Below are 11,899 nucleotides of genomic sequence, written 5' to 3' on the forward strand. Positions count from 1 at the left end.
GACTTTTTTTTTTAATTAACCTTTTCAAAAGGGTGAAGACTTTTATTAGTGATATTGTGTTTGCTTATCCATGCCAAGACGAACATTAGGACTTGGCTTTAGTTCAAAAGTCTTGATAAATCCGTATAATCTTGAAGAAAGCAAACTGCTGATCAGGCTAAACATCTAAATGTTATTAACTAGCAAAAGCAAAGACAAAACAAAAAAAAAAAAGATTGTTTCTTTAAACATTGATATCATCTCTCTCTCTTTAATGTTATTTTTTGTATAGCAGGCTAAACTGACTCATGAACTTTATGATATTCAGAAATTATAATTGTTGAGCTTAAACAGCACTAATAATAGAGAAAGGCAATTTGCCTGTTGATTCTTGCATTGTGCTGTTATAGCAGCAGCTGTCTTCAGAGAAGTGCTTGTGTACGCAACCAAGAGTTTAGGTCATGAGTCTCTTCTAATTTTATTTAAGAAGCAGACTTTCTTTCAGATACACCTGGAAAGGATGTTTGGATTAATTTCTGTTTCTGCAGAAATGTTTAGGGGTTACAACACTTAAGCACAAACCATCTATTAAGGTTCTGAGATTTTTATTACAGTTCAAAAAGTTTAACCCTTCCTGGTTTCTAAAACAAAATTAAGCAACACTATTTGTGTCATCATTGTAATCTTGTGCTGGAGTGATTATTTATTTCAGATTTTTGTCAGGCAAAAGCCAGCTAGTGCTTACTGTCTTAATTATCTGTCTCATGTAAATTGCAGTATTAGCTGCACTGAGGTTCTGCTGTGGAAGACTACATTAATGAGGAAGAAGATAGTTGACTATGTTGACATGACAAATACTCACAAAATGTTGACCAATGTAAAAATCTATAGATGAATGAGTGTTACACTTCTTAAAAAAACAAGACCAAGCAACATATTTTTTGGTTTATTAAACTAGATTCATTAGTCCAGAAGAAGTGTTTTTGTACATGCCATTAACTTTGGTTCAAGCTGGTGGTCTCAACCCAGTGCATGCCCGACCAATACTGCTGGGCAAATCGAGTGTTCCACGGGGACAAATGTCACCAGTGCGCCAAGATCAATTTCCGTCAGCCTCGTTTCAAATCATGGAAGAGCATTTCCTAAACAAACCATCTGCATCTCAGCACTTCAAGTTCTTTTAGAGGGTCAACTTTTAGTCATGTGGTACCAGCAATGGTGGCAGTCTCATCTTTGAGCCAAATGCCTTGTGAAGTGATTTCTAACCAAATTGATCCTCATCAATTATCACAAGAATTAAACTGTGCCTTGGTAACTGTTGTTTAAACCATAGTGAATCACACCTCCATTGGTCAACATGCAAGGAGAGAAATGGAGAATTTGGCAAACCAAAAATTAATTCCTGTGTCTGAAAATCAAACTTCACTTCTATGTTTAGGTGATCTGATTCCTGGTGACACAATTAATCCACACTCAGTAGTAACTTGCAAGCCATTTGCCCATGATGCTGTCAGTTAGTTTGATGTGAGACTTGTATATGGATAACAGTGGCAGCTTGTGCTTTCTTGATGAAAATCATGAAGAGTCTGCATATTCTGAGTTGGGCTAATATGCAGCACCTGAAATGGTAAGTATTTATTAACATTCTGAGGCAAAGGTGATTGGTAATGACTAATAAATAGTAAGTAGAAATATACTTTTCATTTGTCAAAATATTTTACTGAAGTTTTTCAGGTGAAAAATATGAGTGCCATTACTGATCTAAAGATTTTTATCATCATCTGGCAGCCTAAAGCATAAAAGGAGACAGTCTGACACAGTTTCACAAAATTGGGAAAAATTGGTTTGATACAAAGTTAGGCTCACACATTAATTTCCAATTTATTACTCGTTACTCACAGAAGAAACATCATCATTTAAAGTAACATTTCCAAGACAATTCAGTAAAATTGCACAACAAAAGGCAGTATTACAGCTTGTAGGTTAATACAAATATCTGAATTTCTAATTACACTTCATAGCATCAGGTTAGGTAATATTTTAATCACCTTAGTGGAATGTAGGAATCTTCTTTAAGGATGATTAAAGACAAATGAAAACAGAAACTTTAAAGTTTCAATTTATCCAGCATGTTAGACTTGATATTCTTTTAGAAGCACACTAAGAGATAAACACAGACAAAACCATTATATGTGAAAAAATTAAGCAATACATTTGTTTCTAGACTAATTTAATCTGGTAACACAAAAATATTTGAGGTTTTTAAATATTTATCCTATTTGTAAAATATTATCCTTAATTTAAATATGGAGAGCATATCAATGTGCTTCAAGTTTTGGTTTCCACTTTCTGGATGTTGATCCAGCTGCTGTATATTTAAAGTGCTTGAGAGCTAAACCAATGTGTGGAGTATGCAAATCACAGTAGCTACCTAGCAAATATAGAGCATGTTCTTATAAATAATGAGTATTAAATATAGATCTTTCTGATTAGTGAATAAATTTTAAGGCATTCTTGAGAAAATGAGGCAGAATATCAACAGCTATTTGGTGAGTTTCTCCACTTCCTTTCCATTTTGTGGTTTTTCCTGAAGCTTGTAGTCTTCCAAAATAGCCTGTGCCGTTTGCTTTCCAGTTCTTTTAACCACAGCTTTGATCCCCAGGTTGTCAATATTGAAGGCAGTAATACCAACATTAATGGCAGAATTGACAGCATTGTCCGTGGCTTGTCCCGCCGCTGTGCCGTACCTTCCGAGTTGGCAGCAGAGTCAAATTGGGTGAGAGGTCAGAGATAAGAGAATTAATTAGTATGCAGTGCAAGGACTGCAAAGATGTCATGCAGAAGTTCCACTTTACAATTACACCCATGCAAGTTCACAAACCAAAAATGATTTTTATTAGCGGACGTTTTCTGCAGCTGAAAGAAATTAGGCAAATACTTAAATTAATGCGAGAGCTCTTTAAATTCTCACCTTGCTTAATGAATCTTAGAATAATTTAACACAACCAAAATTATTCAAAGTAGAAAGATGTAGCAAAACTCCAGTATTGGATGGTGTCTATTCATAATTTACAACAGAACTTTGAAATGGTTATTATAATTAATTTGTACAACACCCAATTTCAATTGATAGAGAACAGAAAGATGTCAACCAGAAATCAATGGGTAAAGCATACTGAAATGAATTAGCACAACTGGAAGGGAAGTAAAGTGAATCAGTGCTGAACAGGACTACAAAGTGAATTGTGGGGAAAAAATGGGGAAAAGGGGAAACTATGTTTAATTAGTGTTGGAACAAGTTAAAGAACTGTGTATTGTTAGAAAGAATGACTGTTCTTCTCATGAGATGTATCAAAGACGTTTGGTAGAGCTCTATATCTGCAAAGCAAATTGAGGAGGAATACAAGTGAGCGTTTGATTTAGCTTCTCTTGTGCAAGAGGTCATTTGCAACATACAAAGGAAAAAAAAAAGTCTAGTAAACTAAGAGAAAGGTGGAGAAAATCCTTTTCACAAAAACATACTTATGTTTTATGGTGGTGACCGTTTCTGCTGCAACATTTGTGGTGATGTCCTTAGCAGCTGCTTCCAAACCATTCCAAACAGTTGCAAATCCTAGTAACAAGAAAAAAAAAATCTTTCTTAATGACATTTCTTGCTTTTTTTAATGAGTCAAGCAAAAACAAACCTTTGTAGTGGTTGAATCCAAATAAATAGCCTGAATCTGGCTTCGTAATGCTATAGAACTATTTGGTACAAAAAGATGGAGCCGATTGCATCTTTTTGTAAGACTCAGCAAGTCTTTACCTTCAAATGTTCAAAATTCAAAATTGAACAGAAACAAAGGAGCCACAATTCCGCAATCACACTTTCACCTGCTAACACTCCCTGGAAAACCTATTACTAACTGACTTTTGTCACCCGACAACCACAAACATCAGTACATTTACTGTGATTTTGTGTCAAACAGAAAATAGTGCATGATGCATTTACAATTACTATAGTAATCTTTAGATGAGGCACTAATCATTAGCAAAACATAAAGCTTTAAAAATGATGCATCTTTTCCTTCTACCTTACAATAGTGTCGTCATATTGCATTTCCCTATAGTAAAAAATACAATGACAATAAGGTTTGTTGAAATGTTACACAGCAATATCTGCGAACAAGTTAAAAGGCAATCAATACTTTTCTAGACTCCTGAGAGGTAACAGAAGTGTAGTTTGATTACCTTGCACTCCACTGGCGGCCACCACCATTGCTCCATCCATGTTAGAGCGCCCGTCTTTATCCTTCTTCATGGACTCAGGAATCAGTTTGCCTCCATGTTTTTTCACATGAGGAGCCAACTCTCGACCAACACAATTGGCCACTGTACACACACCTTCCACTGCACAAGAGCACCACTCAATTAGAGGTTCACCACAAAACCCACTGGTCACACAAGGTCAGTGAAACATGCAGGAAGGAAGTGGTATCAGTCACCTAGAAACTGGCTGACTTTAACAGCGCCTCCTGTTGCTTGCTTGGCCACATAGAGGCTTTTGGTCACGGTGGGGCTCACGTCGGTGGGCTTGTCCTCTGGAGTGATGTGTTCCCTGAGCTTAGACGCCCCTTTCTGAATAGCCTTGCCTGTGTACTCGGCCCCCTTAACCAAACCCCAGCTTAACCAGGAAGCACCTAAGGAGATCAAAGAGGGTCTGCCTCGATGTACTTCTGAGCACTGGAATCTCACACAAATAAAAGTATGTAGATACTGGAATTGAAGGACAAAACATGACCTCACCTGTTAAGATCCCACTTGCCACTTTTTCACTCCATTCAGGCAAAGTTTTCTCCTCCTCGGTTTCTGCAGATGCCGCCTCATCTGCTCCAGGAGGTCTCTCCCTCTCATCAGGTGCAACGATTGTTACCTTCTGACTGAGATTAACTGAGTCTGCAGCTTCATCTGGGGCCTGACCAAACACACACATGTATTCAGTAAGCAACTGAAAAACAACTGAGTGTATGAAAATAATCTGTTTTCAGTCCAATTTGTTGGAAGAAAAATAAATAAATAAAAAATCTGGCTCCCAGTTGATCCAGTATACAAAACAGATAGCGTCACAGAACACAATAGATCCTCTCATTCTGGGATTCTCATCACAAAGCGCCATCTGTTTACCCCAAACAGACGGCCGTTTTTAAAAAAGGCAGAGCAAAGTTGGAGCTGAAAATCTCAAGTCTTCTGCTTGTTCTAAAAATAATAAGAGCTTACTCTTTGACAGGATACCACATCCATTAAAGAAGATTTCTACCCTGACTGCATTCATGGAACGTGACCTTGCTTGGCGTTACTCTGAAGCGGCATCTCTCCTTCCTCAAAGACTGAACTGATGTTTGTCTTTCAGTTGAGGCTCTAAGCTTGTTCGAAGTGCTGCAGATAAGAGCATTATACCTGATTAATTCTCCTCACCTGCCAGCATCAAATCCCCTCTCTGCTGAGGCAGGGGTAACTTTGGGAGAGACGCCAGATCAGAAGTAAGTAGGGCCAAGCATTTCTTGCTAGGTTAACGTGATTTGGAAAAAATTTGGGAATTGTCTTTGATCAGCAGCCTTTACAGATCCTGAGTACGACAAAAAAAAAAAAATCTTTGGCTCTTTTCCATTAAGAGTCAAAGACTAATTACTTCCAGGTAGACTATAAAATACATTAATTGACAAAAATGCAATTATTTGGTAGTCTTATGGCATTCCTTCCAAAGTACCCAAAGGCTTTAATGTTTATTAGGATTTTGTGCGATAAACTAATGCAAAGTAATGATGCATACAAATCTGTATAGTGGTACGTATTTGTATAACTAAACCCCAAATAAAATCCAGAGAGATTAATTGCCTTCAAAAGTTGCAACCTCATCAGTAAATAGTCTGCCTGCGAGTAATTTAATCCAGCTGTTCTGTGAAGACCTCAGAATGAACAGAGTCATAAAAACGCAGGAACATCCCATATTAATATTGTTGTTGTTACGGCCGGTAACCAACATAATTAGACCCTTCACAATCCTTTCGTCAGGATGGGAGGAAAAAATAAAAAAATTAAAAATGACCACACCGCTGACTTCACTACCACTCTGCTTCAGTTAAACTCCAAAACTTGTTCTCTCCCTCTTCAGAAACAAATGACAACAAAATGAAAATAAATATGGGTTGTTAGTATCAATAAGGTTTTCTTTATCAAACCCATACTGCTATGTTAAAAAATGATTAAAAGATTAGAAATTTATTTATTTATTTTGTATTTGAACAAGAAGGTTGTTTGTAAAATGAAAAAGGCATATGTCAAAAGGGAATGTTTTTCATTTACATTATACAAATCCGCATGTATATTTATGCACAATTAACAGGGCATTACAACAACATAACCCTTCTTTTAACTGCTGACCAGTTTTTGGCAGGGTTTCACTGGCATATTGATGATTTATCTTGGATGATGAGGCTTTTTTTTTTTTTTTTTTTTTTTTTCCATCACACACTTAGTTTGCCAGTGAGCTAGGGCAGATGTATTTTGGTGAACAAAGCTCAGACTTGGCCTAGAAATTGTAACTAGTGATCAAAGTATTGACTTTAAAAGTACAGAGATTAGAACATTTTAAATGCCTGTTGTCCTGTTGAGTCACTTTCCTAGAATAGCTCTCTGCGCCTCCCAGCAGCACAAGAGGATTTGCTAAAGGCAAATTGTGACTTTCAACACTGAGAAGCATAACAGAAATAAAGGACAGCAAGTTAGTGATACACATCTAGAAACGCAACCTTGCCAGATTTATGCATGTATTTTGAGTATATATATTTTTAAAAGCTAATGGTGGTGTTGCAGACATTACACTGACCTGAACCCTGAGATCTGTCATCTGAGAGAGCAGGTTCTTAAACAAGGCTCGGTCTGCTGCAGGGAGCTCAGATGACAACACAACCCCAACGTAGTAACCCGGTGCAGGCGCCATCATGTCCGGAAACATAAAAACTCCGGTGTTACACTCTAGCACTGGAGAGTTCACAGACATGAGAGGGTAGAGCCAGTCACACACCTGTCATGAAGAAAAGAACAGTTAGGAAAAGACCTGGAAGTGACACAAAAGATGGTGGTTTTCTGTGACACAATCATATTCTTTATGCCTAAACAATGTGCCTCTATGTATGGCAAAACACAATGGTGGGCAAATTTACACAGAAGTAAATATCAACAGGGAGAGGTTGTTTTTAAGGCTTTATTCAAACTTGATTTAGAGAACGCTGGTGTCTTCTGATTGCTGCATGTCTAACAAGGTTACAGCATACCAGGATAAGCAGGGTTTATTTCCCCTCACTCATGTGAATCACTGATGTCACAGAGTGGAGTAGAAGGACGCCTGGAAAATTCCCCAGTGAAGAGTAAAATTTCAGTCTCATGACTCAGGTCTGTGTTTTCAGTAATAAACTAATTTGTTGACATTCTTTTGATTAGTTTGTCTAATCACAGGGTGTAGTGTGCACACACAGCCTCCACGTTAAACAAATCAATTTAGTGGTTCACAAACTAGAGAACCACCAATAAAAACCAACATATAATGTTGGCTCTATAGACCCAAGCTTTGCTGAAATGTATTATTCCTTTTCATTGACTCTGGATCCCATGAACCATTAATCAAAACTAGATTCTAGATTCAAAGCTATAATCTAAAATGTGACTGACATAAAAGCTTTTTGCTCAGGTTAAGAGGTCTGTGTTTATTCTCAATCTGAAAAGAAGAATCTCAACAAGGAAGCATTTGGTGATTAGGAACTGTATAACAGGTCTAATCCTGACCTGGTATCATCTGCTGGATGACATCATAGTCAATGGGATTAAGGTACTCACATCATTGTTTATACAAGGCAAGGAATATTGATCATTAACAAGCCAATGTTCTACTCCAGTCAAATAGATCTGGAGTCCATCTTAAAATCAGATTAAAGGCCACAAGACCAACTAAAATCAGATGGCGACACAGAGGAAATAAGAGTTGTTTTGACCTGTTGCATCACACAGGTATGAAGGTGGCCTATAATCATCATTAACTGAGGCTCTGTTTAAAAAAATAAATAAATAAATAAATAAAGATATTCTGTCCTACCTGCAAAAATGCTGGCGGTCTACTGGGCATCCTGTCCGAGGGATCACTGGTGAACTTCACCAGCCGCAGGTAACCGGGGTATGATGGGGCACTTACTTGCCCTTCGGGTGTGACAAAGAATATCTGAACACCATTAGGGATGTAAAGCAGCTCTTCTCCATCCTCACCCACACTCTGAGGAGATGACGAGGAAGTAGATGTACGACTATAGAAATCATCCCCGACCACTGACATTTCTCCCGATTCTGTGCCATAAGAGATAGAGACATGGCCATCGGCAGCCTGAGGAGAGTAAGCTGGAGGTTGCTCTGCTGGAACCACTGGGGTATGGCTTGCAGCGATGCCTCTTGCAGCTCCTGTGGCTAGGCATGGTGGGGCTGGTCTTTCTGGCTTTGCTTTGGTGTCGAGCTTTGGATAGAGACCTCCAGAAGACATGTGTGCACCACTACAACTCTGTGTGGGTGCAGACTCGAGGTCAGAACTGGTCTCCAGTATGGCAAGGCGTGTGGTGATGTTGTTCAGCGTCTCCTGCATCTTCTGCTGCATTCGCCGGGCAGATTCCCAGGAGTTGCCAATACACTCCTCGCCCCGAGAAGGCACGCTGATGCCCCTGAGGAGATGCTGTCGACCTCGCTTGTAGCACTCCAGAGCCTGCGACTTTTCCCCGGCTTCATCTGCTGACAGTCCTTTATTGATGCACTCAAACCCTCTTTCGTAGCCATCTTTGATCACTTGGAGTCTGGCATTATCAAATGCATCTTGTTTGGCCTTCTCCATTCCTTCTGTCAGAAGGAATTTCAGACATTTTACAAGCATAAACAACCAACAACCAAACAGTACTAATAGTATTGAGATAACCTTTAGACTTTAAGGCAACAAGTTACTCAGCACTCTCCTTGTATAGATCACGTGTAAATGCTCAAGCTTTTAATAATACACTGACGCTGCGACACGGGATATATAAATGTCTAAAATGTTCTCAGAGTCTCAACATGCTAATCCTGATAGTTAAACTCAAGCCCATTACAGTTAACATCTCAGTATAAGCAAATTCGGCTTTTACGCCTAAATTTAAGAAGTTAGCACTTAATAATCCCAAAAAAGGGAACACGGAGAACTCTGTTAACATGACATTTACAGCCAATATATCCGATTGACTGAAGGACTTTATTAGCATGGGCAGCTTCTTACCTTAGCGGATCAAATATCTGTGAACAGCTCAACTAGCAACGAGCCGCCTTCTGTCTGTCTTTTATTTCAAGTACTGAATAGCATTAGCTCGTCAGACACACCTGTTTGCTAAAGTTAAGTAGATTCTGCTGTTCGACGACTCGCACCAGTCGAGAGCTGTATTTTGGTGTCGCAACACGGACCCATGACCCTTCGAAGCAAAACTGCAGTGACTGGAAAAGTGACGTTGTTATTACATTTAGTGGTGGACGTGTGCTCTTATTGTGAAAGTATTACCGGGAAGTACTTCCGTGAAGCAAAAACTGATTATTTTCGCAGTTCTTCATTGTGACCACTGAAGGGCAGCAAAGAGTAACACTGTGAGTTGGATTGCCATCTGACATCTTGCTCTCACATGCACCTACATACCACTATAGCAAGCAAACTAACTAACTATACAAGGTTTTACGGCGCTGTACAAAATTTGTTGTGGCAAAAGTGGCTAAATTGTAAAAGGGTGTTAGTCCCTGATGTCTGCCGCAATCTTGTGGTCATGATCTTAACTGCAATACACCATTTGTTTGACTTATTTATTTATTTAGTTTTGCTGTTTTGGGGAAATACTTTCAAAATATATGCCTGAAATAAATGCAGATGGACAGAAACGGATGGACTGTAGGTTTAATCCCATTGAATGCCTCACTGATGTCAAAGCTGGTTGTTCAGGAATTAAATTGAATGAGGTCAAACCTCTGTAAAGGTGTACATTTTAGAACATACTCACACATTAGAACAAATGGCCTCTGATGTCAGACACCATAGACAAAAAAAACGACCTCAAAATAAAAAGGTATTCGCAAAAACGGCGAAACAGCCTCAGGAAAAAAAAAACTGCGTCAGAATAAGAGTTCAAAGACGGCGTCAGATGGAAATGTCTCAGAAATAAAGGCACTAGAAAAAACGATATCAGATAAAAACTCAGCAAAAACGGCGTTAGACAAAAAGGTCGCACAAGAAAATGGCGCCACCTGTTGGGAGCTTCTCTGTGACCCCTGAGAGCTTTTATTCTGACGGCGTCTTTTCTGACGCCTTTATTTCTGAAGTTGATTTTTCTTGGAGTTTTTATTCTGATGACACATTCCTCGCGCCTTTTTTTCCAAGACCGTTTGCGAAGACTTTTTTATTCTGATCCCCAGAGGTCCTTTTGAGGACTTCCAGGAAACATTAAAATCGTTCAGATGCAAGTCAGTATAACGCAATACAAAAATCAAAAATCTAAATAATTCCTGCACCTTTTTAAAGTGATATATTTTCTTCCCATATTACCATACATATTCATGCATTTCAATCTTCGGTTTCTCTTTATCTTACTCTGTTTTCATTGTGAACAGGAAATGCTAGTGTAACACTAGTTGGATAATTGCCTTTCAACATTACAGCGACTGAGCTTTTAGGATAACTTTCGCTGTAAGCCTTTAAAGTACTCTTTTGACCTGAATTCAATCACTGCCCTCTTGCGGTCTTACATTTAACTGCAGCACAGTTTTCTGTAATTCTTGAGAAGTGGGACAAAATGGGTTTAAGTTTTTTATTATTTTTTTTATTTTTAATTATTCCTCAACTTTATGTATTCAAATATGACAAATAATGTTTTGGAAATGTAAAGATGCTAAGGTACAGGCTCCCAGTCGGAACATTTTTTTGAAAATTAAATTTTTAATGGACCTGATCTAGAACTTTTTCATCATCATCTGACAAAAAGAAATATAAAATATATTTTTAATGACCCTGTTAGTGATATTTTTACTCAGTTTGTCTGTAAGAAACAAACTAAATATTATTTAACACAAAAAACAACATAAAGTCCATCTGACAGAGTTGACAGTGCATGACGGAGTTGACACAGAACTGAAGGTTGTGAGTAAAAATTCACCTCAATTAAGCTTTGTGTAGACTGCCTTCTAGACCTGTAGAGGGTGCCAAATCCTATCTTATACAAGGATGTCTAGTCAAACATGGACAACATGAGTAAATCCAAACCTTTCATAGAAATCATGTCAATATATGATTTCTTGGAAGCAATGCTATCTCCAACATTTCTGAAATGACTATTAAATGTCCTTTTTATAAGCAGATCAATATAAATTTTACCGGTATAATAAAAGCAGCATGAATATTTAACCACTGAAGTGTTGGAAGTAATTGATACAGCGCCTGCTTTACTCTCCTCAACGTCACCAGATTTTTCTGTGATAGATGTCCTGATCCTGAAGGCATGTGATAAACATCAGCCTCATCTCGCCTTCACTTTGACAGGTTTTCAGCATTCATCATGCACAGATACCACAAAGCTGGGACTGGCCACGCTCTTCACACATGTGGAGTAGATAAAAAAGGACTTTAGTTCACTTCTGTGTCCGGTTTAAATTTCTTGGGCCAAATATTGGACATTCTAATTTAAATATTCCTAGAATAAAATAGGCAGTTCCTAAAATGTTATTTCTCTAAGATTTACATAAATATGGTAACTCTAACTTGAATAAATTTAAACTAAGTAGTACAGAAAGTAAATGACGTCTTCCTGTTTTTGATTGTTTTAAAAGACTTTTTGACAGAATCTTA

General features: G+C 38.1%; 1 protein-coding gene across 5 annotated transcripts; it reads right to left on the minus strand.

Annotated features, from left to right (window-relative positions):
* Positions 1-1,835: 1,835 nt before the first annotated feature.
* On the minus strand, positions 1,836-9,558 carry spartb (spartin b). 5 transcript variants are annotated; one of them, XM_055028221.1, is made up of 8 exons: positions 9,400-9,552; positions 8,108-8,886; positions 6,845-7,042; positions 4,765-4,933; positions 4,464-4,658; positions 4,210-4,368; positions 3,502-3,592; positions 1,836-2,726 (listed from the first exon to the last, which is right to left on the minus strand). In XM_055028221.1, exons 2-8 carry the CDS (start codon positions 8,882-8,884, stop codon positions 2,522-2,524), a joined length of 1,794 nt encoding a protein of 597 aa, XP_054884196.1. In that variant the 5' UTR covers positions 8,885-8,886; positions 9,400-9,552; the 3' UTR covers positions 1,836-2,521. The 5 variants fall into 5 exon arrangements, with proteins under 5 accessions (XP_054884196.1, XP_054884195.1, XP_054884194.1 ...); XM_055028220.1 differs by having other exon boundaries at positions 8,108-8,889; XM_055028219.1 differs by having other exon boundaries at positions 9,299-9,552.
* Between the last annotated feature and the right edge of the window lie 2,341 nt (positions 9,559-11,899).

Source organism: Poeciliopsis prolifica, unplaced genomic scaffold (genome assembly GCF_027474105.1).
Source record: "Poeciliopsis prolifica strain line A6 unplaced genomic scaffold, Auburn_PproV2 SCAFFOLD004, whole genome shotgun sequence".
In the NCBI taxonomy this organism is placed as follows: Eukaryota; Metazoa; Chordata; class Actinopteri; order Cyprinodontiformes; family Poeciliidae; genus Poeciliopsis; species Poeciliopsis prolifica.

Bases quoted from the DNA above. Each gene is read 5' to 3' on its own strand.
- spartb (XM_055028221.1), bottom strand. From the start codon at position 8,884: ATGGAGAAGGCCAAACAAGATGCATTTGATAATGCCAGACTCCAAGTG. The intron at 4,934-6,844 runs GTCAGTGTAATG...GTGTTTGGTCAG, and splicing joins TGACAGATCTCAGGGTTCAG to GCCCCAGATGAAGCTGCAGA. The intron at 3,593-4,209 runs GTAATCAAACTA...TCTTGTTACTAG, and splicing joins GGCCGCCAGTGGAGTGCAAG to GATTTGCAACTGTTTGGAAT.